The sequence below is a fragment of the Camelus bactrianus genome, chromosome 22 (assembly GCF_048773025.1).
Source record: "Camelus bactrianus isolate YW-2024 breed Bactrian camel chromosome 22, ASM4877302v1, whole genome shotgun sequence".
NCBI classification, from domain to species: Eukaryota; Metazoa; Chordata; class Mammalia; order Artiodactyla; family Camelidae; genus Camelus; species Camelus bactrianus.
In genome coordinates this window covers 11864041-11890051 of record NC_133560.1, presented here as the reverse complement: position 1 = coordinate 11890051, position 26011 = coordinate 11864041, and the positions used below count along the sequence as shown (strand labels likewise).

At 33.3% G+C, this 26011-nt stretch overlaps 1 protein-coding gene across 10 annotated transcripts in view; it reads left to right on the top strand.

The window, feature by feature from the left end:
* RANBP17 (RAN binding protein 17) overlaps positions 1-26011 on the top strand; it is a 276475-nt gene that overhangs the window by 11223 nt on the left and 239241 nt on the right. For 9 of the 10 annotated variants that reach the window (XR_012501577.1, XR_012501580.1, XR_012501579.1 and 6 more), the window contains exons 3-11: positions 1134-1224; positions 7396-7562; positions 10625-10690; positions 16423-16527; positions 17955-18120; positions 20847-20920; positions 21832-21951; positions 23755-23901; positions 24419-24591. Coding sequence is in view for 5 of the 10 variants with exons in the window: in XM_074350303.1 (XP_074206404.1) it covers positions 1134-1224; positions 7396-7562; positions 10625-10690; positions 16423-16527; positions 17955-18120; positions 20847-20920; positions 21832-21951; positions 23755-23901; positions 24419-24591 (1109 nt within the window). In the remaining 5 variants the exon portion in view is untranslated. Of the gene's footprint in view, positions 1-1133; positions 1225-4579; positions 4650-7395; positions 7563-10624; positions 10691-16422; positions 16528-17954; positions 18121-20846; positions 20921-21831; positions 21952-23754; positions 23902-24418; positions 24592-26011 lie in introns of all 10 variants that reach the window. The other variant, XM_074350304.1, reaches the window with a different exon arrangement.

Genomic DNA, 26011 nt, shown 5'->3' with positions numbered 1-26011 from the left:
GTCTGATGTTGTCAACATATATTGAATTCTTTTAGGACAGCTTTAGTGCCACTGCATAAAAAGCGCATTGCTTTGCTATCTAATTCAATAACAGAATAATCCACATTCCGCTGTGCCTTAAGAGTTAGACATTTGAAGTCTGTTTCTATCTTTTCTTGTTTTGACATGACGGATGTGCACTGGTAATAATAAAAGGTACGTGTCACTTCATGGTGATTCTCATGGCACTTTATGCTCTGTGGAGTTAAAAGTACATCACTGCAGTTTCTAGTGCATTGAGCAGCAGTAGGAGGCAGTGCGTGCCAAACTGTTTTAACTGTTTGACTCTGGTGTCATAGCCTGAGAGCAGCCATAGACAATATGTAAATGAGTGAGTGTGGCTGTGTTTTAATAAACTTTATTTATGAACACTGAAATTTGGATTTCATTTATTTTTCATGTCACAAAAGGTATTATTTTCATTTTTTTCTCCAACTTTAAAATAGCAAAAACCATTCATAGCTCATGAGCCTTGCAAAAATAGGTAAGATTTGGTCTACGGGCCTTAGTTTGCTGACTTCTGGTCTGGAATAAAAAAGAAAGAAGGACTGTCTTTACAAGAAATTGCCGGAAGTGTGGTGAATAACTGAACCAAAATTTGAAGGATTGAGTACACTATTTAGTTAAGACAGTTGGTGGCCAGAGAGAATACAGTCCACATGCATCTGGAGAAGTTGGGAGGTCAGAGTGGGAAAGGCATTGAAAGGAACTGAAAGATGGCTGTTGTGGTCAGAAGATAGTGAAGAATGAAACCAGATAAATTTGAAGAGTTAATCAAAGGCCAGAACATGCAGGACTGTATAGACATAGTAAGTGTATTTTACTTGAACTTGTTCATAATCATTTTTTTCTTCTTGATTGCTTGCTGTTGCTTGAAAAGGCTACCTACACCTTCCTCAACTGCTCAACCCTTATGAGGGATTTTATACATATATATGTGTGTGTATATGTATATATTTATATATGTTTTATCCACTGTAAATCTGCCAATTTGGAAAACCAGAAAAATTCCCATTATTTCTTAAGAAAAATTCCTACCATAGTGTTTTGATTATTCTATGACAATAATTAATAAAATTTATTTTTCTTTACAGACATCCTATGCTCAACTCCTTGCAGCAACATGTCTTTCAAAACTTGTTAGCAGAGTCAATCCTTTGCCAATTGAACAGAGAATAGATATCAGTAAGTGGTTTATTATGCTTTTTATCAAGTTGCACTCTAAAAATATTTTTCCCTTTTAGATATGCTAAACTGTGAACAGGCATGCAAGTTATTTTATTATGTCACTTTTTAGAGCTAAGCGATCAAGTCTTTACATGTGTAGTGATGAATGATGATGTGTTACACAAAAATGTGTAGTCAAAAAAGTATTTGTTTAGTTTGATAATAATAACTAGTATTTTATTGTCTATACTATTTACTAAGATTTGTACTATCTCATTTTACCTACCCAACTTCAGAGGTGGGCACTATTATCCTCATTTTGTAAATAAGGAAATCAAATCTGATGGGCCCTATAATTTGCCCAAGATCACATAGCCAGCAAGAAGTAGCGCTGTGATTCAAACTTAACACAATTTCTGTGGAGTCCATGCTCTTAGTGATTGTCTTAACTTCATATACAACTGAATGATGGAAAAGAAGTCAGTTCTCCAGTATTTCTCAGGATGCTGTATCAAAAGTACATGAGATGTGTACAGAATCAAAAACAGATTCCTACTTATTAGGAAAATAATGTGTCTGTGGACAAACAGTGCTTGGAACTTAGTATAGTTGGAAAATTGATTCTGTAAAGTACCAACATGTTTTTCAGAAGTAATGTATTTTCTTTTTTTTTTATTGAGTTATAGTCATTTTACAATGTTGTATCAAATTCCAGTATAGAGCACAATTTTTCAGTTTTACATGAACATACATATATTCATTGTCACATTTTTTTTTGCTGTGTGCTACCGCAAGATCTTGTATATATTTCCCTGTGCTATACAGTATAATCTTGTTTATCTATTCTACATTTTGAAATCCCAGTCTGTCCCTTCCCACCCCTCGCCGCCTTGGCAACCACAAGTTTGTATTCTATGTCTGTGAGTCTGTTTCTGTTTTGTATTTATGTTCTTTTTTTTTTAGATTCCACATATGAGCAATCTCATAGGGTATTTTTCTTTCTCTTTCTGGCTTACTTCACTTAGAATGACGTTCTTCAGGAAGGTCCATGTTGCTGCAAATGGTGCTATGTTGTCGGTTTTTATGGCTGAATAGTATTCCATTTTATAAATATAGCACAGCTTCTTTATATCCAGTCATCTGTTGATGGACATTTAGGCTGTTTCCATGTCTTGGCTATTGTAAATAGTGCTGCTATGAACATTGGGGTCAGAAGTAATGTATTTTCAAAATTTGTGTGTGTGAGTTTGTTTTTCATATGGACAAAGCTCTAATAGTTGAGGTGGGATTTTTTTTGTTATCTTTGTTCATATTAGAAGTAGACTGTTGACTCATTTCTGTTCTCCAACCTCGAGGCTCACATGATTCATATTTGTGTAACAGAAAAGTTAAAATGAGTATTATGGTGGTTCTTTAAGCTCAGTTTTTGAATGGCCAAATCACATAATGATTTGTCATTTGCTTCATATATTTGATATTTCTCTAACCATCCAAACAGAAAGGAACCTCCTCAACTTGATAAAGATCATCTACAAAAAAAAAACTATGACACTGAAGAAAACCTAGAGGAGGATTTATCCATGCTCTCATGAACTTGTGTGCATAAGAAAGCAAAAGAGAAATTTACAGTTTTAAAAATAAGGATTTAATATTATAAATCTGCAATAAAATATTGTGATTTTGTTTATTTGGCCTTTATACACACATATATTTTAAATAGACTTTATTTTTTTAGAGCACTTTTAGATTCACACAGCAAGAATGAGCAAAATGTACAGAGAATTCCCCTATGGCCTCCGCCCCAACACAAGTATATCCTCTCCCATTGTTAGCATCCTGCACTAGAGAGGGTACATTTGTTACAACTGATGAACCTACAGTGACATATCATTACCATCCAAAGTCCGTAGTTTACATTAGTGTTCACTCTTGGTGTTGTGCATTCTCTAGATTTGGATTAGCGTGTAATGACACATATCCCCCATTATAGTATTATGCAGAACAGTCCCACTGCCCTAAAAAGCCTGTGTTCTCTGGTTATTCATCCTTCTCTCCTCTCTAATCTCTGGCTACCATTCATCTTTTTACTGCTTCTATAGTTTTGCCTTTCCCAGAATGTTATATAGATGGAGTTATACTCTGTATAGCCGTTTCCGATTGGCTTCTTTTACTTAGTAATATGCATTTAAGGTTGTCCATGTCTTTTCATGGCTTGGTAGGTAATTTCTTTTTAGCGCTGACTGGTATGCCATTGTCTGCTTGTACCACAGTTTCCTTTGTGAGTTTCTTGGGTTTGGCTTACTACTCTTGCATCTGCAAGTAGATTAGAATGTTACGCTGTGTCTGTCTGACATGTGTCAATAAATAGTTGGCATGTCAGTTAAAATGGAAAATGTGAAGATTGCCTCAACAGTCACATTGTCTTTATTACATCAACTCCAAAATTCTCATTCTTTCATGATACAGTCCCAGACTACATATCTCATTATTTCCCAGCCTTAACTCTATTGCCTGAACTCTGTGTTCAGCACACTATTTTCTACTTTTATTAGTATAATTAACAATGACTTACTATTACTTATCAGTCAAATACCATTTCCTCAGCTTAGTATTCAAGTCCGTTCATGAGCTTGTAATGTCATCCTTGTAGCCTTATGTCTTCATTGGCACTAGCCTGTTAGTTGTACCAGGTTTTTCCCTTATGCCATGTTATTTCTGCCTTGGTGCTTTTTCTTACGTTGTTTCTTTAGCCTGAAATGTTACCCTTTTAATCGTCTATTCAGATACAAGTGTAGCTTAAGTTTAATTACCTATATAAATCAACCAGTTCTCCTTCTCTTCCTCCCACGCTTCCTCCACCTTCCTTCCTTCCCTGCTTATGTCTTTCTTCCCTTCTTAACTTCCCTTCAAACAGCTTTATTGAGGTACAGTTTATATACCATATATAGTTTTAAGTGTACAGTATTTGATTTTTCGTAAATTTACAGAGTTGTGTGAATATCATTACAATTCAGTGTTAGAACATTTCCATCACCCCCCAGAATTCCCATGCTCATTTACAGTCAGTCCTGCTCCCATACCACCTGCCTCTAAGATACTTTCTGCCTCTGTAGATTGACCTTTTGTGGATATTTCATATACATAAAATCATACCGTGTTTGGTATTTTTGCATCTAGCTTCTTTCACTTAGCAAAATGTTTTTGAGGTTTATCCATGATGTAGCATGTGTCAGTATTTTATTATTTTTTATTATAGAATAATATTCCTTTATATAGATAAATGACTTTTTGTTATCCATTCACCACTTGATGGGCATGGGTTGTTTTTGCTTTCTGACCACTGAATAATGCTACAATGAACATTGACTTACAGATCTTTGTGTGGACATATGTTTTCATTTCTCTGGACTAGATTCCGAACAAGTGGAATTGCTGGGTCATGAGTAAGTTTATGCTTAACTTCTAAGGAAATTGCCAAACTGTGCTTCATAGTGCTTGTACATTTTGCATTCCCACTAGCAATGTGCGAAGGTTTCAATTTCTCCTAAGTCTTATCTTAATCTTCTTACAGTAGGTTATTTTTTTTTTTTCTGTCCTATGTATTCTTTCTCTCCAAATATTTCATAAGCTAGCTCCCTAGGCATAGATTATAGCTCAAATTTTTGTGTTCACAGCATTTGGAGTTATTTCCATCAAAGCATTTGTAGTTAAATATTAAGGTATTTACCTTCTCTTTACTTTTTTCCTAAATAACATGTTAGCCTTTGAGAGCAAAGTAGAAAGTTAATCTTTCCTTTTTCTTTTATTTTCTTTTTGTACGTTTTCTGATAGACTTTGTGGCATATTTTTTACTTGACTTCAATTAGTCGAAAAGTATTTCATATTAAATTTCCATAATTTGTAATGCCTAAAGTGTTATTCTAATGAGAATAAACTACAAAAGACTGTCTACAAGTTTGGACTTAGAAGAGTTTTGAATTACTAATTATTATTAAAATGTATGGTTTGGCCAGTATTTGGAAGCAGCAAACAAAAACTCCAAATAAACCAAGACAACCTGACTCAGGGTCCCAGTTTGGCCACTTTGACAAATTAAACTTCATATTCTTTTGTCTAAGAAACAATAATAGTAGTAGTAATACAATAGCAATGTCTTCACATTGTTGTGACAGCTACATGAGATTTTTTTCTGGGAAGCAGTTTTATTTTCTAACTTGTTTGATAAATGCTAAATATTGTTGTTATTGTCATATAGGCATTTTTGACACTCAAAGAACCTCTAGTATATAGCTTTTCAACTTTCTATTAACTTTTGTCTGGGAATTTTTCCCACTTACTTTACTTCATTCTCCCTTGTGTCTTTCTGAACATTTCATTTTCTCCTTGGCATGGCTTTTCCCTGTTATCTTGGGCTAGTGGTGATGAGATTGCTGTTGTTTTACTTTTCATAAGTGGCACTTGTTTACTAAAGTGGAACAGTATTATAGGTCTTGCGGTAAGCATAATGTGAGATTATTTTATGTAAAACATTCAGCTAAAATAACAGAAATATAGTCTAGTAAATTTTTTCTTTTTTGCCTTACATAATAAACTTATTAGCTAGTACCTTTGCTCAGGCAGTTTGGGAAGGTGTGCTTTTTGGTACCTAACTTAGATGTGAAGCATGGTTTGTCTCCTATTTGATCGTCTTATTATTTTGAAATTACCCTCCTAGTGATTACTACTGCCCACATATGGATTCCTCACATCCCCTCCAGGTTAAAAATTTTCAAGATATTAAAAATAAAAGTAATAGAAGTAAATCAGATTTTCTTTTATATTCAGGAGGCACTGTCATTTTCTTAAGTTTTGTTATTGAAATAAAAGATTACATGTATTGAAGGAGAACCATATTACTGTAATCCAAAGGAGAGACTTCTTTTAGATTTCTCCTAATGCTAGGAAAATCTGTGCTTTTTCATCTTAGTTTTTAGTTTGTGTCACTGTGTAATTTTGATGCTAATAAAAGTTAATGTTGAAATATGCTAGTCACGAGAACTTTTTTTATGTGAAGGTTCTCACTACAGTTGTCAAGAACAGCTGTTGAGTAAAAACAACCAATACCATAGGAGGCTTGAAAGTGTTGTTGGATTTTGGAGTTGTTTCCATTAAAGCTATTTTTAGTTAAGTATTGAAGTAGTTACTTTTTCTTCACTCTTTTCCCAAATGGCATGCTGGCCTTTGGGGCCAAAGAAGAAAGAGAATCTTTTCTTTTTCCTTCTTATATTTTTCTAATAGACTTAGTGGCGTATTTGTTACCTCAATTACTGAGTCCCCTGGTAGCTCACAGCAGAATTTGCTACCCACTTGTAATGATTTTGGTATATTAGTTTTATTCCAGGCTTTACTTTACTATTCCTGTTCATACTTTCTTTAATTTATATATTTATTTTATCGTATTGTACTGTTTGTATTTTTTCTGCCACTTAAACCAGGGTAGTGTGTAGTCAGTTTGACTAGAATATGACATGCATTCCTAAAAGTGTGCTATGCAGTGTTATACAGTAAAACCACAGAGCTTATTAGAGAAATGGGATTATGGAAATATATTTTAAAAAGATAGACATCTAATAAAAAGCATAGTAGAGTTTTATACATGTTAAATGGTTAAGAAATACTAAATGGTAGAATAAATATGACTATATCTTGAAGAAGACCTGAAGGTTGGTTGTAGAACTGGACTTCCTAAGGGTTGCATTTTGTGAGTTATCACTAAGTGGTGGGAGGAAGGTGATCTGAAAAAGGCTGGAAAATTATCACACCAGAAAGCATGGGTGCGGCTGATAACACATGAGATGAACTGAGATAGTTAATAGATTTTTGAGGTTTATGCATTTTGAGTATGGCTTGGTTCGTTTGGCTTAGTTGCAGTTTTCTGTATTAACCTAGTGTTTTTTCCTACATGAAATTATGCAAAAACAAACATGGCATTCACACTATACTCACATTTTCTCCTGATGTCAGTTGAATTGAAACAAATTTGCTTTTTCAAAGTAAGCCTTATAGGAAAACTGACTATGTAAATAAGTACATATGTTAGGAAAAGGGATTAACTTTGTCAAATAACGTGTCATCACTACCTGTTTTCACATGAGTCACATTATGTTACTGAAAAGTCCCAATGATCACAGAATATTTTTTTTTTCACAGGAAACTACATTCTTAATTATGTGGCATCACAGCCCAAGCTGGCTCCCTTTGTCATCCAAGCTCTAATTCAGGTCATCGCTAAAATCACTAAATTGGGGTGGTTTGAGGTTCAGAAAGACCAGCTTGTCTTCAGAGAAATTATTGCCGATGTGAAGAAGTTTCTTCAGGTAAGAAGATGTTATTACATTATAAGAACATCACTAGTTGCTTTTTTTGGTTTTTGGAAAACTGCTTTTCTTAAAGCTATATGGTGGTTTTTGTGACTACCAGTTCCATATTAATTATGATTTATTGTTTACCCTCTGGAGCCTGTGTTTTTTATTGCCAGTAAAAGAGGATCATGTCATATAACTTTCAAGCCAGAAGAATCAAATTATAATGTTTTCTAATTTCAAAAACATACGTTCGATCATTTCTAACCTTGTGTATCTGTGTACTGCATATATGCAAAACATATATATGTTTTTCATGTATTATCTAATTTAATGTTCATTACACCTCTGAAGGGGATTTCATTTTGTAAATGAGAAAACTGAGGCTTAGAAAAGTTAACTAATTTACATAAGTTTGCATAGTGACCTAGTAAAGCCTAGCACTAGTACTTCAATAGGTTTTCTAACTTAAGATATATATTTAAAAAATGTTTACATTATATCAGATTGAGTCATACTAGCTCCTTAAGAATGTTTTTAACCTAAGTGATTAAAGTTACAGCATATGCACATTTAACTTACACAAATTCAGGTATTTGAACTGAAAAAAAAAAAGAGGAAAGGAAAGAAGAAAGAAAAAAGAAAAGCAGGAGGACACGCCTTTAAATTGTGCCAATGATTCCACTTGTATTTCACATTCTGGAGTGAGATACGGGAAACTGAAATCTGCCCTTTTCTGTTCCTGCATGACCATCATGCCCTGTACAGTATGAATCAGATATTTGAAGATACATATTTTTTTCATACAAATGTTATCCCTAATTGTAAGGAAAGTACTTACCTGGTGTTCTGCTGAAGAAGCAATGACCTGTTACAATTTTCAGGGGAAAACTGGCAGTTTGTATTATTTGAGAGATGGTTCAGTGTCGATTTACTGGCAGTTTGGGGTAATTAGCACTTTCTCAGATTTTATTGCTTATACAGTAACTTTAAAATTTAATCCCTGTGTAAGATGTAACTCCATCATATAGTGTAATGCTTGAAATCTCAGAATATGAAATATTAGACTGTATTGCTTTTTTATTCATATTAAAATCCTGGTTAACAAATATTTGATCATCTAAAACTACAGAATGAGTGTATTTTTATCCCTGAGGGGATCTGCTCTGGGGCAAAGGGATAGTTTATTCAGTAACAGATGAGTTTTTCACCTTTGACTCGTACATATAATTTAGACTAACACAGTAAGTAGCACCCCTCTCTTGTCATTTACTAAGATCACACACAGCTTATCAAGAATCACTCGCATAGATAAGAATAGACTTCAGAGTTCTTTTAAAATAAAATCAAAGTTGGAAACTAAATGGAATGAAATCATTCTTATTGGCTGACATTTCTCAAGCTCCCTTTTCAGTGGCTGCTAAGTTGAACTTAATTTGGGCTTTAGTGTGTTTTTGTCAGTTTTGGAATATCAGAAGAAACTGAATGTTTTATCTTCAAAGTTTATTACAGTATCACACAAAAAAACTCTTGCTTTCTGGGCATATGACTTAACCAAATCTTGAGTCATGAGAAAGACAGTAGACTTAGTGTTATAATACCCTAAAATAGTACCACATGGTTCCTTTGGATATTAGCAGCTTTTGTGAATTTAGTACTAAAAATTATTTTAAGTTTGTTAAATTTTTAATGGCCTGAAGTTTTGTATATCTTCTTTTCTCTGTTATTTTAACCTATTGCTGCTATACTCCTAACATTTTCGTGCCTCCTTTCTACATATATACCCAGGGGATCTTACTGTCATCTACGGCAGTGCTGTTGAAATTGCTGGTCCACAGCAAGATAAGGAATTCATGTCAGAATGTAAATCAATGCGTTGCTTCCCTTATCAAGAAAGACTTACTATAAAGAAAATGCAGCTGAACTAAATAGTGTACCTAGTTGTTTTATATTCTGGTACAAACTCTTCTGTCTTGCTATGGGCCGGTACCAAACCATTCTTGCATTAGAATTGAGTTTGTAGACCACCAGCAGATTCACGGACCAACAGTTGGTCAGAGAACCACGCTTTAAGGAGCATTGGCCTGATGTACACAGAGCATGGATGCTTCAGTAATATGAAATCTATAGTTTAGTTCATAGAATTCAGATTGTGCTGAAGGGCCATAAAGAATTAGAATGGAAAAATTATGGATCTTTCTTTTTTTTTTTATTCTGAGGTAATTTGAATTTGATTTCACCTAGTGACCCAGTGTTAGTGGAATTCTGTGATAGTAAGAAGGAGTGACCAGCTGTAAAGTTAGGACTTGAAAACTGTATCATCTGTGTTAGTGCTTTTTAAAAATTATTACAGTTACACTTATTATTTTCATACTTCCAGTGTGATTTTACAGTAAGGTAATTTGTTAGTAATGTGCATATGAAATCTGAATTTTGATTTAAAGGAAGATTTTGAGACTAAATTAGAAGCTGACTAAATTAAAACCACTATACCATATTGATAGTCATGTATTTATCTACTGCACTGGACACTTCGGGGCCTTCATTATAGATACATAATAAATGCATACACATGCACCATTAAATAGTATTAAAAGGACCTAAATGATCTTATCTGATCTTAGATCAAGAGATTAAAATGAGTTCCTAAGCTATTTGTTATTTATTGAGTACATCTATCTCAGTAGCCTTCGAGCAAATTTATAGACCTAAAAATGTTTTTTGTTCATTCTTATTCATGGTCTTTTGTAAAAAGTGTTAACTAAACTGCTGTATTTTGAGGCTTAGTTAATTGCAAGTCCTGTGTGCTGAGAACATTTTGTAGAATATCATGCAGTTCTAAGGTAGGTAAGCTTTTTTTCCCATTCAACTCTGTATATCTAAATTTATCCTTCAAAAGATGAACTTGAAATTATTATTTGTGGACTTTATAGTGCTTTTTCTACATGTTTTAATAGCCCTATTTTAAGAAAATGTGATGTTTCAGTATTTAAATACTTGTAAATATTATCTGATATACACATTAAGAACCAATCATATATCTCCACTCAGGCTAAATTTGGTTATTTTCTCCAAAGGGCACTGTGGAACACTGCATAATAGGAGTAATGATCCTCTCCGAATTGACTCAGGAAATGAACCTGGTAAGCCTTTTTGTCTGCTGGTGACATGAAATTTGCCAAGTAATGCTGTTTCTTTAATGTAAAATCTTTGTGTGACATAAAACTCTGAAAAATCAAATCTTTTTTTTTTTTTGGTGGGATAATTAAGTATTGGAACACTTTCATTGTTATTAAAAATAATAGCAATAATACCAAGTACTACAAAGAAAGGGGACTAGATATGGTCCTTGCTCCATGGAATTGGAGAATTTTCCTTTATCCTCTGTATGTACAATAATATACTAACCAGAAGAAATAACTTGTATGTCAAAAAGATACAAACCCTTATTCACTTGCAGATGGAAGCCAAGCAGTTGGGTTGAATTGACTCTCAGTAATGGATACACAATAGGACTCATCAAAAACAAGCTACTTGACATTTTGTCACTTGGCAGCATGGGTTTTCACCTGTACAAGGAGGGTTTGCAGAAGCTACGCCTCTCCCTAGCCGTTATAAGCTCGGCAGCTGAGCACATCCTCATCTTTTCCTGTTCACTTTTGTGTTTAACGTGGTTCTTAACAGAGCAAGAGCAGAAGTTGGGTTCTATATGGAATGTTATAATAAATGGGAGTGTAGTGCTTATATTCAAGAACTTTTATCATCTTTTTTAAAATTGAAGTACAGTTGGCATACAATATTGTATTCCTTTCAGGTGTACAACATAGCGAGTTGACATTTACATACCTATGAATTGATCACAATGTAAATCTAGTAACCATCTGTCACCATACAGAGTTATTAAAATATTATCAACTATATTCCCTATAGTATAATTATGTAACTGGGACTTAGTTTATAACTAGAAGTTTGTGCCTCTTAATCCCCTTCACCTGTTTCTTCCAACCCCTACTCTCCTCCCCTCTGGCAACCACCAGTTTGTTCTCTGTATCTGTGAGTCTTTCTGTTTGTTTTGTTTTTCAGATCCCACATATAAGTGAAGTACAGTGTTTGTCTTTCTCTGTCTCACTTATTTCATTTAGCATAATACCCTCTAGGTCCATCCATGTTATCTCAAATGGCATGATTTCATTCTTTTTAAATGGCTAAGTAATATTCCATTGTGTATATATACACTACATATTCTTTAATCATTGATCTGTTGATGGACACTTAGGTAGCTTCCTATCTTGGCTGTTGTAATTAATGCTGCAGTGAACATAGGGGTGCATATATCTTTTTGAGTTACTGTATTTTTTCTTTGGATAAATACCTGGAAGTGGAATTGCTGGATCATAGGGGTATCAGTGCCTGCTGAGGTTGCTGCTCTGGTGGGATAGGATGAGAATTGCTTTGGAGAAGTTGGCCAGGATGAGCAGATGGGGCAGGATAGTGGAATGCTGTGGCAGGATGCAGTGTTAGCCAGGTTGATTGAGATCAACAGAAATGGTGCCCTCCAGTGCTGGGTCAGCTAGGTGGAAGAGGAGTTTTAAAAGAGGCACCCATCAGCACTTCTGTCCCTGGATAAAGTTTTGCTAGATTCCTGGTTCACTGGCACCCACCTTAAGGTTAGTCAGTGAATGTCCTTATTGTATGATTCAGGTTCTCTTTAAGCTATTTACTCTGCACTAGGACTTGGAATGAGTGAGCAGAGTATTGGTTACCCACAGACCCCTGGCTCTCCTAGACATCAACCCAGCTGATTTTGAAAGCCAGCTATTATTGGAGCCCATCTTCCCAGTGCAGTTCCTCCAGCTGGGGAGCCTGACCTGGGACTCGGACTCCTCACTCCTGGGGTAGGAGGGATTTCTCCAGTTGTGATATTCCTTCCACTTGTGGGTCACTGCACGAAGGTTGTAGGTTCTGACTAGGCCACGGCTCTGTCCCTCCTGCCTATCTTGATGTGGGTTTTTCTTTATATCCTTACTGGTAGGAAATCTGTTCTGCTAGCTTCAGGTCGTTCTCAGAGATAATTGTATGTATAGTTGTAGTTTGGTGCATCCATAGGAGGAGATAAACTTATGGCCTTCCTACTTAGCTCTCTTGATCCAGACTTTCTTACTAGACTTTACTTTTCACCTTGAATGCTCTGTGTGTGTGTGTGTGTAAATATACATATACACACATACATATATGTATAAATGTATGTAGGGAGAGCTTGCATACCCAGGACCACTTGCCAACTCTGTTTGAAGTGACAGTATAGTTTCTGTGCATTAAAAAAAAAAATTACCCAAAAATAACTTTTTTTATTTGTGTTCAATCAGAAATTCGAAAATATTTCCAGATTATTGGAAAGATTTCTCAAATTTAAAATTCTCTTTTAATTTACCACAACTCTTCCCTAGAGTGTGTAAAGATTTCTTGCCTTGTATATGTATGTTAGTATGTCAGAAGAAGGACATATATGTATGGATGGATGGATGGATATTCAGAACTAGTAATAGTAGTCCCTGTGTTTGCCGGGATGTCATGACAAAAACTTTGGGTAATTCTATTAAGCTCTGTAAATACGTTTAAAGAAGTATAGCTTTCTTCTTTGCAAAAATATATTTTAAAATAATTTTAGAATGAATATTTCCTCTCATAAAAGTGGTATAAGAACCTCATGTACCAGTCATCCAACTTACACAACCATCAACTTTTTGCTAATCTTAAAACTAGCATTTTTTTTTCCTTTTTCTACTTCATAGCATAATAGTATAAAGACTGCCCTGGTAGTGAGGGTTTGCTGTGTTTCAGTTATTACTGAGATTAGACTGGGTAATACGGAATTTTAATAAAAGTGTGATTTTATTATAGAGCAACCAAGTTTTTTTTAATTGGCTGCCTTAAACTTACAGAAAGTTTGTGAATACAATAGAAAGATGTATTTTTCTCAACCGTTTGATACTAAATTGCCGACATGATCCCAGAATACTTCAGTATATGACCTACATATAAAGACATTCTCCTGCATAACCACAATACAATCAATAAAATCAGATTTATATGTCTAGTTAGTATGATTAACGCTGACATTACTGTTATCTTCATACTCAATTCAAGTTTACCTGGAAACTCGAACCAGTTATCCCAGAAAGGAACCAGTTTAGAATCATGCAACTCTTTTTTTTTTTCCTACACATTTTATTAGTCTCCATCAATCTGGAAAAATTCCTAAATCTTTTCTTCACTTTCTTAAACTTGACACTTGAGACAACTACAGGCCAATTGTTTTGTAAAATATACCTCATTTTGGGATTATCTGATGTTTCCTCATTATTAAATTCAGATTATGCATATTTGTCAGGAGTATCACAGAAATGACTGTGATCTTCTCATTGGCTCCCCTCAGGAAGCACATGATTTGACGTGTAACATTACTAATGATGTTCACTGTGGTCACTTGACTAAGATGGTCTCTACCAGGCTTCTCCAGTTGTAGATTTATTCTTTTCCCCTTTGTAAATAAGTATTTTGTGGGGAGGTACTTTAAGACTCTGAAAATACCTCATTCCTCATCAAACTTTAAATTTATTCATTTATTACTTATATCAGTGTGTGTTCCTGGTTTCCTACTTTATTTAATATGTTATAGGGTATTACTAACATTATATTTTGATGCTCACATTTTCCCAAATTTGACCAGTAGGAACCCTTTCAATCTAGGATCTCTGTTCATTTGACATTTACTCACCAATGTTTGAAGGTTTTCTTACTTTCTGTCACAAGGTGTTCCAGGCTTATCATATGTAGAACCAAGTGCCTTTTGAAAAAAGCTTCAAGATCTGAAGTGTGATTTTGGCTTGATATGATAAAAAATACATGGTTTCTGTGGAAACACTTTACTTAGCCTAATTTTATAGCATTAACAATTTCAACTAACATTTCTTAAGTACTTCTGAACCAGAAAGTAGGGATTTCTATAAAGCATAATAAAAAAGCAAATATTACAGTTGTCAAATTTGAGCCAGATAAATTCCCATCAATAACAGGATGTATCTTTTAAGAAAAAGATCTAAACTTGAGGTTTCCTAAAAGTTGAGAATTACATGTTACCTTATTTTTTTTTTTAAAGCTAAGGCTACTGTTTCTGGAGTATATTCGATGTATAATCATCAAGAAGTAAAATATTCTTTGCCTACAGTTTTGAGTCATAGTTTTACAGTAGAAAAGATGATACATTCCTCTCCTCAAAATACTGGATATCTAAATGAGTGACCCAAGTGAAATAAGTATGTAGGACTTGACAGTAACTCTGAAATAAGACCTGAATTTGTGTTTTAACTCTATTGCCTACTACTTTATATAACCTTCTTAATGTCTTTAAACTTACATATCACTCTCTGTAAAGTAAGAATGGCACTTTCCATGGGTCTTATTAAGATTAGGTAAGTTACCAGCACAGGTTCTGGTACATACAAATGCTCAGTATACCCAAGATTCTTCTCTCAGTGGTATGAGTATGGTGTGCCTGTAAATTTTAATTTTCTCATATGTGAAAAGAGAATAATACGTATCTCATAGGTTAGTTTTGAAGATTAGGGAAATAATATGTGAATAGTACATAAGTTGAAATTGTAATGCTTTAATGCTATTATTAATTTATATTAGGAGAAATCTTTTTTTTTATGTATTGAGGGAGAATGAAGACACAGACCAATTGAAGAAGAACTGGGTGTTTGATGTAAAAGAAGGGAAGAATGCTGGAAATGTTCATTCGAATCTTACATATTGGATAGAGATTCCAGTGACTACTTTGTATAATCACTGTGGCCTTCTGTTATGTTTCATATTTCTATAAGTAAATGTGGCATTTAGGTATAGACTAAATTGTATGATGGAGCTTAGGAAGTATCAGGTACTCAATTTTGAGCTCACCACTTTTTTCAAATATGTAAACATCAGCAAGGAAAACGGTTTATTTTCATCTTCCACATAGCAAAAGGAATGCTACAACAACTGTAGCCTGTGGTATTGATAATTGTTTGGGTATCAGGTTTCAGGTTTGTTTGCCATTTCCTAATGATAAATGGAAATATTATTGACATTAATAGCATAGTTTTTATCATACTATATTTTAGATTAGAGGCTCAAGACCTGGTCTTAATAAACTTATTCTTAAAAATTATTTATTAACTAATAAAATATTCAGAGGGAATATACTATTGCTTATGTAATAAGTCAAATTTCTGATTATTTATAATTTCTGCCTTGGTTTTTTTAGAATCAAAATATATGAATCAATCACATATCTGGTGTATATTGGAATATGTAGATTTCTATATCATTATTTCATTCCTATTCTTATATAATAAATATAATTTTTCTAGAACTGATTCAGTTTGCTGATTTACAGAAAGTTAGAATTTGAAGATTATCTTAGAGATTTCTCATAGGTAGAATATGAGGAACAGGGAAGTTATTACTTGCCTAATGTGAAATATGGTACATGATTTAGGAGTTAATAGTATGTATTGTTTTATAATCTATGTTTACATTGCCTCTGAAAGTATGATCATTTCTGATTTTTAATTTTGGGATCAGTGTAAGTTTGTAGAAAGAGCACTGTATTAAAACAGTCCAGAAACTTGGGTTCTAACTGTGGCTCTGCTGTTATTAGTTCTTTGATTAACCTTAAGCAAGTCATTTATCCTAGTAGATTTTTAAAAGCTCTTTTAACTATATATTTTATGATTCTTTAATCATTATTTTCATTCCTATTCTTACATAGTAAATTTTTGCTTTGGTGTTTGGTAAGTCTGGTTAAATAAATTCATCTTGATCTTTTTAGGTTGATTATTCTAGACCTTCAGCAAAACACAGGAAAATAGCTACCTCATTCCGTGACACTTCTCTCAAAGATATTTTAGTTTTAGCATGCTCTCTTCTAAAAGAGGTAAGTTACTGAATAACTCAGTATCATAGTTAGAGTATTTAGGAAATTTTAAGTTTGAAAAGAATTTCAGATGAATCTCCCTGTTCCCAATTCTGCATTTTGAAGAGTTATTTTGGACAATTTTGATTTAAGTCCAGTAGACTTGCACAAATTATAAAAGGTTCCAAAGAATTCACTTTTACTTAATACAGATGTAACAAAGTAGACTCTAAAGGGAATTTGGTAACTTTCTTTGTATAGTAGTTTAATTGTTTTCCTACTGCAAATTACTTATTGCAGAAGCTAATTGAGATTTAGTTTCTTTATTGCCCTGCCCATATTTAATGGGGTGCAGATGTACAATGAAATAATACTGAGTTTTTCTAATTCATCATTTATCAATTTTTTTTTATAGTTGATCCAAGGTAGTTGACTTTAATACTTTCTTTAGGAAGTAATATTTTCCCATTTGCTACTTAGTTCCTTATTGAATATTAGAGATAGTATGATTCATAATTGTATTGTGTTCTCTTGTAATATAGGGACTCCATCATGCTGCTCAAGCTTGTCAATTGGGGTAGTACAGCATTTCCCAAAGTATGTTCCACTAGTCACTAGTTTCTCCTTATTTCAGTTCTATGATATAGTATGGTAACTGTCACACTAGGCCAGACTGAAAGTTCCTCTGTTATTTAAATTTTTTTCTTTTAGTATGGAAAATTTTAATACATACACAAAAAGTTGGAATAGTATAATGAACTCCCTTGGACCCATCAACCATTTAAGCATTAACAACTTAATGACCAGTTTTGTGTCATCTCTATCCTTAACTAACCACTTTATTTCTTTCTGTGTTATTCTTAAACCACAATCCCAAAGTTCATATCATTTCCTCCACAAATATTTCCACAATGTATCCCTTGGAGACAAAATGTATTCTGGTTGTGTCAGAATGAACATTTTGAGGGAGTCAGGATTGTTCTCTGGATTCTTGTGAGTGTCCTCGCACATTCAGACAGCATTGAGAACCTTTGTTAGCTGAATGTGGGTTGTTTATGCATGAAGCTCCTTTATTTTTTTTTTGAAGAATATTATATTTTCAGCTTGTTCCAGTTGCTTCTTTGAACTAATGAGTCCTATACATTTATGCATTTGTGCTGTGTAAAGTATTTGTCCTAACGTGACTTCGTACAACTTTAGAAGATGACCTACAATATGCAGTTAAATGTGAAAGTTTTTATTCTCATTTTACAAGATTAAATTTGAAAACAGTCTATTACTGTTGATAGTGATGCTACTGTTTTTTCTAATATATATGGTAACATAACTGCAAATTCTTTTTTTTACTAATTTTAATTTGACATTAAAGAATTGTTTCAATTAGTTGAGTAAAACAATTCTAATTGCCATATTTCATAATGTTTTATTTGACTTTGAACCTTTTTTAGGTGTTGGCCAAACCTTTAAATCTTCAGGATCAAGGTCAACAAAATCTAGTAATGCAAGTGTTGAAACTGGTCCTCAGCTGCCTGAGCTTTGACTTCATTGGCAGTTCAGCAGATGAATCTGCAGATGACCTCTGCACAGTACAGATTCCAACAACTTGGAGAACAAGTAAGAAAAAAGTTGAGTTTGAGAGCTGGTCGGCATAAAAGGATACAGAATTAAGCAATATAGTTATCTTTATTTTTTTACTTGGCACTCAAAAAGTTCAGAAAAATTTGTGACCCAAGGTAGCTGCTGATATCCAATATTGAAATCTTTTTCCCACTTTATATCATAGTAACTTCTATATTTTGATTTTGCTAAAAAAAGAAAAGAGCTCTGGAGCTGGAGGAAAACAAGTTTAGGGAGGAAAATGAAGAGTTTTGTTTTGAAATTTTCAGTTAAACAGAATGGGAGAGGATATAACACTTGGCAGGAGATATTAACATATTTTTCAAAGTTATAAAGAGGATGAATTAGAATAGCTAACTTAGCAGAATTGCAATTTACTTTCTTATGGAGAGGGATACCAAAAAAAAAAAAAAACAAAAAAACAAACTCATTTGCTGAAAGATGATGGCAGTAGGGTTTTCCTGAAGTTAGACATGGGCAGTGGCGCTAGAAAGACTTGGTAAAAAGTCTATATTCTGCACACATTCCCTTGGGGTTTTCTCTGCTACCTGTGCAGCTCTGTGATGGCCTTTTCCCCTTTCTTCCCCATATGCACTTTCCTCTTGACTCCCAAGACCAGAGCTTTTTTCCCTTGGGAAATTAAACTGGAAAGTTTTCACATTCAGGGGTATCAAATACAGTAGAGAAACACCATACATCTGGTAACATCAGAGACTAAACAAACAATTAAAAGGGACAGTATCCTGACAGTGGTGATGAATCGATGAACCAACAAGTGTAATAAAAATTGCACACACTAAATACACACACACACATACATACATACATACATATAAAACTGGGAGAGCCAAATAAGACTGATGGATTGTATCCATGTGCTTTCTTGATTGTGCCTTAGTTTTGCAAGAACTTACCATTGCAAGAAACTGGGTCAACAATATGTGGGATCTCTCTATTATTTCTTGCAACTGCATATGAATCTGTAATTATCTCAAGAAACTTTTTTTTAAAAAGGAAGAGTTAGTAGAAAGAGAGACAAAGTGAAGAATAGAAGTAAATTTCAAAAAGGTATAATTAATGTACTTAAAAAGATAAAAAAAGGTCTTTCCTGAAACACAAATAGGATATTGTTTCAAAAACAAAAGTTCAGAGAATATTCCAAATGTAAAAGACGGTTGCCAAAATAAAAGTCAGTAAAAGAGCTGGAAGATAAAGTTAAGGAAATATCCCAGAAAGTTGAACAAAAAAGTAAGAGAGATTTGATAGGACAAAAAAAATATAAGAATATTAGTGTATGAAACTAAGTGACTTGTCATCTAACTGATAGAAGTTCAAGAAAGAGAGGACAGAAAAAATAGAAGGAAATTTGTAAATAATACCAAAAAACGTTCTCAGCACTGAGACAGACAAATTTTCAGTTTGAAAGATTCCATAAGTACCCAGCATAATGAATGCAAAAAAACAAACAAACAAAAAAACACTGAGCTTCCTAACAGGACATTTCAAAATAACAAGGATGAAGAGAAGATCCTAAAATCTACCAGAAGGAAAGTCACCTATGAAGGATCAGGATCAAGAATGTTATTAGACTTCTCAATAGCAGCGCTGGAAGCTAGAGGACAGTGGAGTAATGTCCCCAGACTTCTGCAGGAAAATTATTTTCAAACTAAACTGCAATCATCAAGTATATGAGAATAAATATATGTTTAGACATGCAGATCCTCCTGGAATTTATCCTTTATGTGCTTGATGTCAGAAAGCTACCTGATTTACAAGCCAAGAAAATAGAAGATACGGGGTTTGGGAAAGGGGAGCTTCAACTCAAGATGACAATAAACAGACGTAAAAAGCAGATAATTATGTAGCAAATTTAGGAACAGCCAGTCCAAGTTGAAGAAGGCTTTGGGAGGTAGCGGTGGGAAAATGGAAATGATAGGTTATTTGATGCTATTGATTATGTGGGAAATGACATGAAGAGCATTTTGCAAATCTGTGAAAGCATCTCGAAAGAATTAGTGACATCCCTATCTGCACAACTAAGCACAGAAAAGATGCTATAATTAAATCTAGGGAGTGTTAAAAATGTGGTATAATCACAGTACACTCCTTGGCTCAGCTGTTACATTATTTGCTATAGGTAATGTTAGAATTGATTTAATCCCAAATTGTTATTATTCTGATTGGATTTTTGAGAGAGGGTGGAATATGGAAAGAGTGGTAGGAGTGGAGGGATGAGTGATTAGACAGCTAAAGCCTCACTGTAACAGGAATTCATTTGAGGTCTAAGGTAAAATAGTCAAAGAAATAGTAATGTAGCATGTTATTTGGAAATATATGTAAATACAGCTGAGTTGGAAGTTGGCATGGTGTAGTACAGCTGTTCTTTACTGTATATTTTTTAGTACTGTTTACTTTTTGATATTATTTGAATGTTTAAATGTTTTTATTACTTTAATATAAATGAAAATAGTAAGTTTCTCTCAGAGCTGTAGATGCTACATACAAATATGAAACATCTTAGCTATTTGATTTTATCTCTGTATTATTTCATTTTTCAAAGGAAGATAGCTAGGAATGAAAAAGAAATTAAGCCTAACTGGGAAGAGTGGCCACATGCAGAGGTCTTGAAGTTCTTGGTTTGTATGATAACGTCTTACTATGTTAAGATCACTGAATTAGAAGTAGCGGTGTTAGTTTTTTTTGGTTTTTTTTTTTTTTTTCAGTTTTCCTGGAACCAGAAACATTGGATCTTTTCTTTAATTTGTATCATTCACTTCCACCACTGTTATCTCAGTTAGTAAGTAAAACTCATTCATTATTTCATTAACTAGTACCTGTGATATTTATCTAAGAGTGGTACATATTTACTTTAAAAAATTCTATGTATTCTTGATTGGGTTTACCTTTCACAAGAAATTCTTACATCATCTGGGATTTATATTACTTAAGCTGTTGTCAGAGTCTATATATGGTCAGTGCTTCCTGCTGTTTCACTGGTGAGCCCCAAATCCATAACTGGTGATTTAGCTCCTGCGCATAGCCAAGACAGCCTGTCAACCAATACGTATCTTTCTTCCTACTCAGTCTCCAGCCCTTTTTCTGGGCCTCAGTCCAGCAGTTTGCCACCCCACGTGTTACCTTCCTTCTCATAACCTCTAACTCTCTGCTCCCCCTGGCTCCATGTCAGGTTTGCCAGGCGGCCCACATCAGATGTCTCCAAATGAGAAACAAAGGGGATCTGCTCACTTGATTTTGTGCTTATCTCTCCAGTTGTTCATTTATTTTTTTGAATCAAATTCTATTGTGTGCTAAAAAATTCTTGAAACTCTTTGGTTATATAGAACTTTGAGACTCCAGATCCCATCTTGGAATCTAAAACAGACCAGGCAAGGTTGAAAAAAAAAAGTTTTCAGTTTAATATCTAAGTTTGTAGAAGTTGGGCAGTTCTAATATTGCTGTTTCCTGAAAAAAGATGTTCCAGATTTAAAGCACATATCGGTGGTGTTTGTTTAGATACGTTATTGCCTGGAAAGGAGGGATAGATTCACCAGAATACACCCCTTACCCATTTTTTAAAGCATGTTTGCTCTCAAATCTAGGGTTTTAAGGTGGTAGTTTTTAAACTGTATTTATGTAAAGACTAGTGTTCTTACATGGGGCCATGGCTACTTTTAAAATTGAAATGAATTTTGTTGTTCTTGTTTTTAGGCACTTTCATGTTTAGTTCAATTTGCTTCTACAAGAAGGTCCTTATTTAGCAGTCCTGAACGTGCCAAGTACCTTGGTAATTTAATTAAGGGAGTAAAAAGGATACTTGAAAACCCTCAGGTATTTATCAAGTAATGTAATTAATACTTAGCTTTTCTGCTAAAGGTGCATAATAAACACGTGACTTCATTATGATTCTGGAAGAAAATGAGAGGTGTATTCTTTCCTAAATCTCATTTGTAGTAGAAATGGGCAGTTTTTAAAAGTGGATGTTTTCCTAAGTGACTTCTGTGTTGTTCTGTTTACTTTCCCCATTCGTTTAGGTGAATATGAATGGAGATTGTATATCTTAGAATATTTCTGCTTTTTACCATTGTACTGCATTTCTTTGCTGGTACTTTTTAAATTACTGATATGATTAATTCAGTTATACCTACTATCTAAACTAGAAGACAATATAAATCTGGATGTTAATATTGAAACAAGTGGCCTTAAATTATGAAACAATACCTTTTTGACCTCTTGTGGACAATAAGCGTTGTAGATTGTAAAATCTCCTCTGTACATTAACTGTAAATCTTCAGTGGCAGTATTCATTTCAGAGAATTGCAAAGCAAAATTATTAATTAGTGATTTGGGTGCTTAGATAAAATTTGTTTCACTTTATTTTGGTTTTGGTTTAAAATGTCTGTAATGAAAGTACAGATTTTAAAAGGTTAAGTGATGATTTAAGGTTTATCTAAGTCTCTCGGTTATTAAAAACTTTTGAGGGAATATATAATATCTATTCATGAAGAAAATGTGCTTACTGTGTAAAGTACAATTATTTTTGCAGATTATTCTAAGGAATATTTTATGTGTTATGTATTCACTTTATCGTTTCACTGTTAGCATAACTAAACTTTGTGTTTTGCTTATAAATTGGATTTTACCAATATACTTAAATTTTTAATCATTTAAATCACTATTATCAGTCAATATGTGGAAGAAAATATGCTAATATCAGATAATTCTCTTAATTGATTTTCCAACATCCTTGCATTGATGTTTTATGACTGTAAAAGTTAGTTTGATTATGTATATATATTTTTAGAATTAAAAATATGTATTAAAAGAGCCATGAGTACAAAATATATTTTTTAAATTGGTTCCTAATAATTTGAAATTATTTTATGTTCTTTCATGGAGCTCATATGAATGAAATTTTTACAAATTCTTTCAGTATTAAATAGTATTAAACTTTATGAATTCTATTTTATGCCAACTAGAATGCAAAGTTCTCAAACTGTAAAGATAATAACACATGTGCCCTCTCTTCAAGGAGCTCACTGGGGGCACCTTTCTTGGTCTTTCTTTTTAACCTGTCCTCCCCTCAAAGTTACCTCTGTGTCTTGTAGTACTTATGTTAAATTTTCTGCTCTATGTTGCAGTAATTTATTTGAATGACTTAGAGACAGGAAGTTGTTTGAGGACATAATGCCTGTTGATAATAAATATTTGCTGAATTAAAAGATATTTCTGTTATTTGTGTGTGTACATGTACCATTTACTGTAAGTCCAGTGATACTGCTCTTTTCCACACCCCACCCCATGCAAATCTTTTTGTGTAATATATATTTTGTGTAATATGTATTTTCGTGTTCCCAAACATTATAATTTAATCATCATGATCAAAGCTTCCTCCAAAGCCTCTACTTTGGATTCCTTATTATTAATTATTTATGAAAAGATTATAGTCCAGTAGGAATCATTTTTTTTTCCCATTGATTACTACTCAGTTGATACCAAGTACAGTAAGCATCTGTGAAAACTGGGAGACTTAAGAAAATACTCTCAGAATTTTATTGATGGTATAATAGGATTAGCTTGGTTTGTTTTTTTAAAAGTTTTTTAAAAAGCTTTTCTTTTTGTTCCATAATTTAGGGTTTGTCTGATCCAGGTAATTATCATGAATTTTGTCGATTTTTGGCTCGTTTAAAGACAAATTATCAGCTGGGAGAATTAGTTATGGTGAAGGAATATCCTGAAGTTATTCGCTTGATTGCAAATTTTACCATTACTAGCCTACAGGTAAATAAAGATATACAACTGATGTTAAACTATAGATAGTTTTAAAACCCTTTCTTTGATGGGAATTAAAAAAAAAAGTATTAGAGCACTTTGTTAATAATGTTCATTGCAAGGATTTAGGTAAAAAAGTTAATTGTAGCAAATTTTATAATAATAAAAATTTAGAGGGATTCCAAATATCTAATAATTAAAGACTAAATCAAGAACTGTAGTAAAATTTATGTAAAGAAATAAAGTTTTACAGATTAGTTTATGGAAAATTTTTTTTCTAAGTTTGGGGGGAAGTTTTAAAGTCATATTTTCCTCATAATATCAACTGTGAAAAATATTCATACAAAGAAGAGTAGAAGGAAGTACACAAACATTTAACAAAATTTGTTATGTTAAATGTTCGTTGGTTATATAATTAGAATAAAAGTTTATTTCAAAATGTATGTTTAGTAATTTTGCCTCTGTAATTTTTATTCCAGGAGGATATGAGGTCATTTTAAGTAACATTTGCTTTATTTCTTTGTAGCATTGGGAATTTGCTCCCAACAGTGTTCATTATTTATTAACTCTGTGGCAAAGGATGGTAGCATCAGTTCCTTTTGTGAAATCAACTGAACCCCACTTATTAGACACTTATGCACCAGAAATCACGAAGGCCTTTATCACTTCTCGGTTGGAATCTGTTGCCATAGTTGTGAGGTATTGAAAACTAAATGTTCTTGTTGTATTTTCATCTTCTGCATCTTGGAATTAAAAAAAAAAATTGAGATACAGTTTACCTACGGTAAAATTTACCCTTTTTGGTGTACAGTTCTGTAAGCTCTGTCTGACAAGTGCATACAGCTGTGTATAACTACCAACAAAATCAGGATATAAAATAGTTCCATCACTTCTAAAAGTTCTTTTAGGTCCCTTTGTAGTTAGGCCTTTCCTGACTCCTCAGCCTCTGGCAATTATTGATTTGTTTTGCTTCCCTAAAATTTTTGTCTTTTCCAGAAAGTTGTATAAATGCAATCATACAGTGCATAGCCTTTTAGTCTGGCTTCCTTCACTTAGTATGATGCATCTGAGATTCCTCTGTTTTGCACCAGTAGTTTTTTCTTTTTTTATTGCTGAATAGAATTCCATTTTATGGATATATCACAATTTATTAATCCATTCACCTGTTGATGGATATTTGGGCTCTTTCCATTTTTGTATTAAAATATCTGTAAGTGTTCTTATACAGATTTTTGTATGAATGTAAGTTTTTATTTCTCTTGGGTAGATACCTGGGTATGAGATTCCTGGGTTGCATGGTAAGTGTGTGTTTTTCTTTGTAAGAAATTGCCAAACTATTTTCCAAAGTGGCTGTATCATTTTGCATTCCTACCAGCAATGTAAAGATCCAATTACTCTGCATTCTCACCAGCACTTGATATTGTCAGTTTTTAAAAACATTTTAGTCATTCTAATAGGTGTGATATTTCATTATGGTTTTAAATTGGATTCCCTTAATGACTAACAATGTTGAATATCTTCTTATGTGCTTATTTATCATTTGTATATACTCTTTGGTAAAATTTCTGTCAAATCTGTTGCCCTTTTTTTTTTTTTTTTTTACTGGGTTGTTTATTTTCTTATATTGAAATTTGAGAGGTCTGTATTTCTTTTTTTTATAATTATATGTATTTTGCAGTTATTTTCTCCCAGTCCATAGCTTGCCTTTCCATTTTCTTAACGAAGTCTTTCAAAGAGCAGGAGTTTTAAAGTTTAATGAAGTCCAGTTTGTTCTTTGTTTTTTTCTTCTGGACGTCTTATAGTTTTAGAATTTAAATTTAGATCCCTGGGTTTGAGGGAGGGTATAGCTCAAGTGGTAGAGTGCATGCTTAGCATGCACGAGGTCCTGGGTTCAATCCCCAGTACCTCTTCTAAAAAATAAATTAAAAAACCTAATTACCTCCCGCTAAAACAAACTTAGTTTCGTGATCCCATTGTAAGTTAATTTTTGTATGTGATAGGTAAGGCTGAATTTTTTTTATCTTTTTGCATATGCATGACCAATTTGTGGAAAAGACTATCCTTTCTCCATTGAATTGCCTTTATACTCTTCAAAAATTAATTGACCACATACATACAG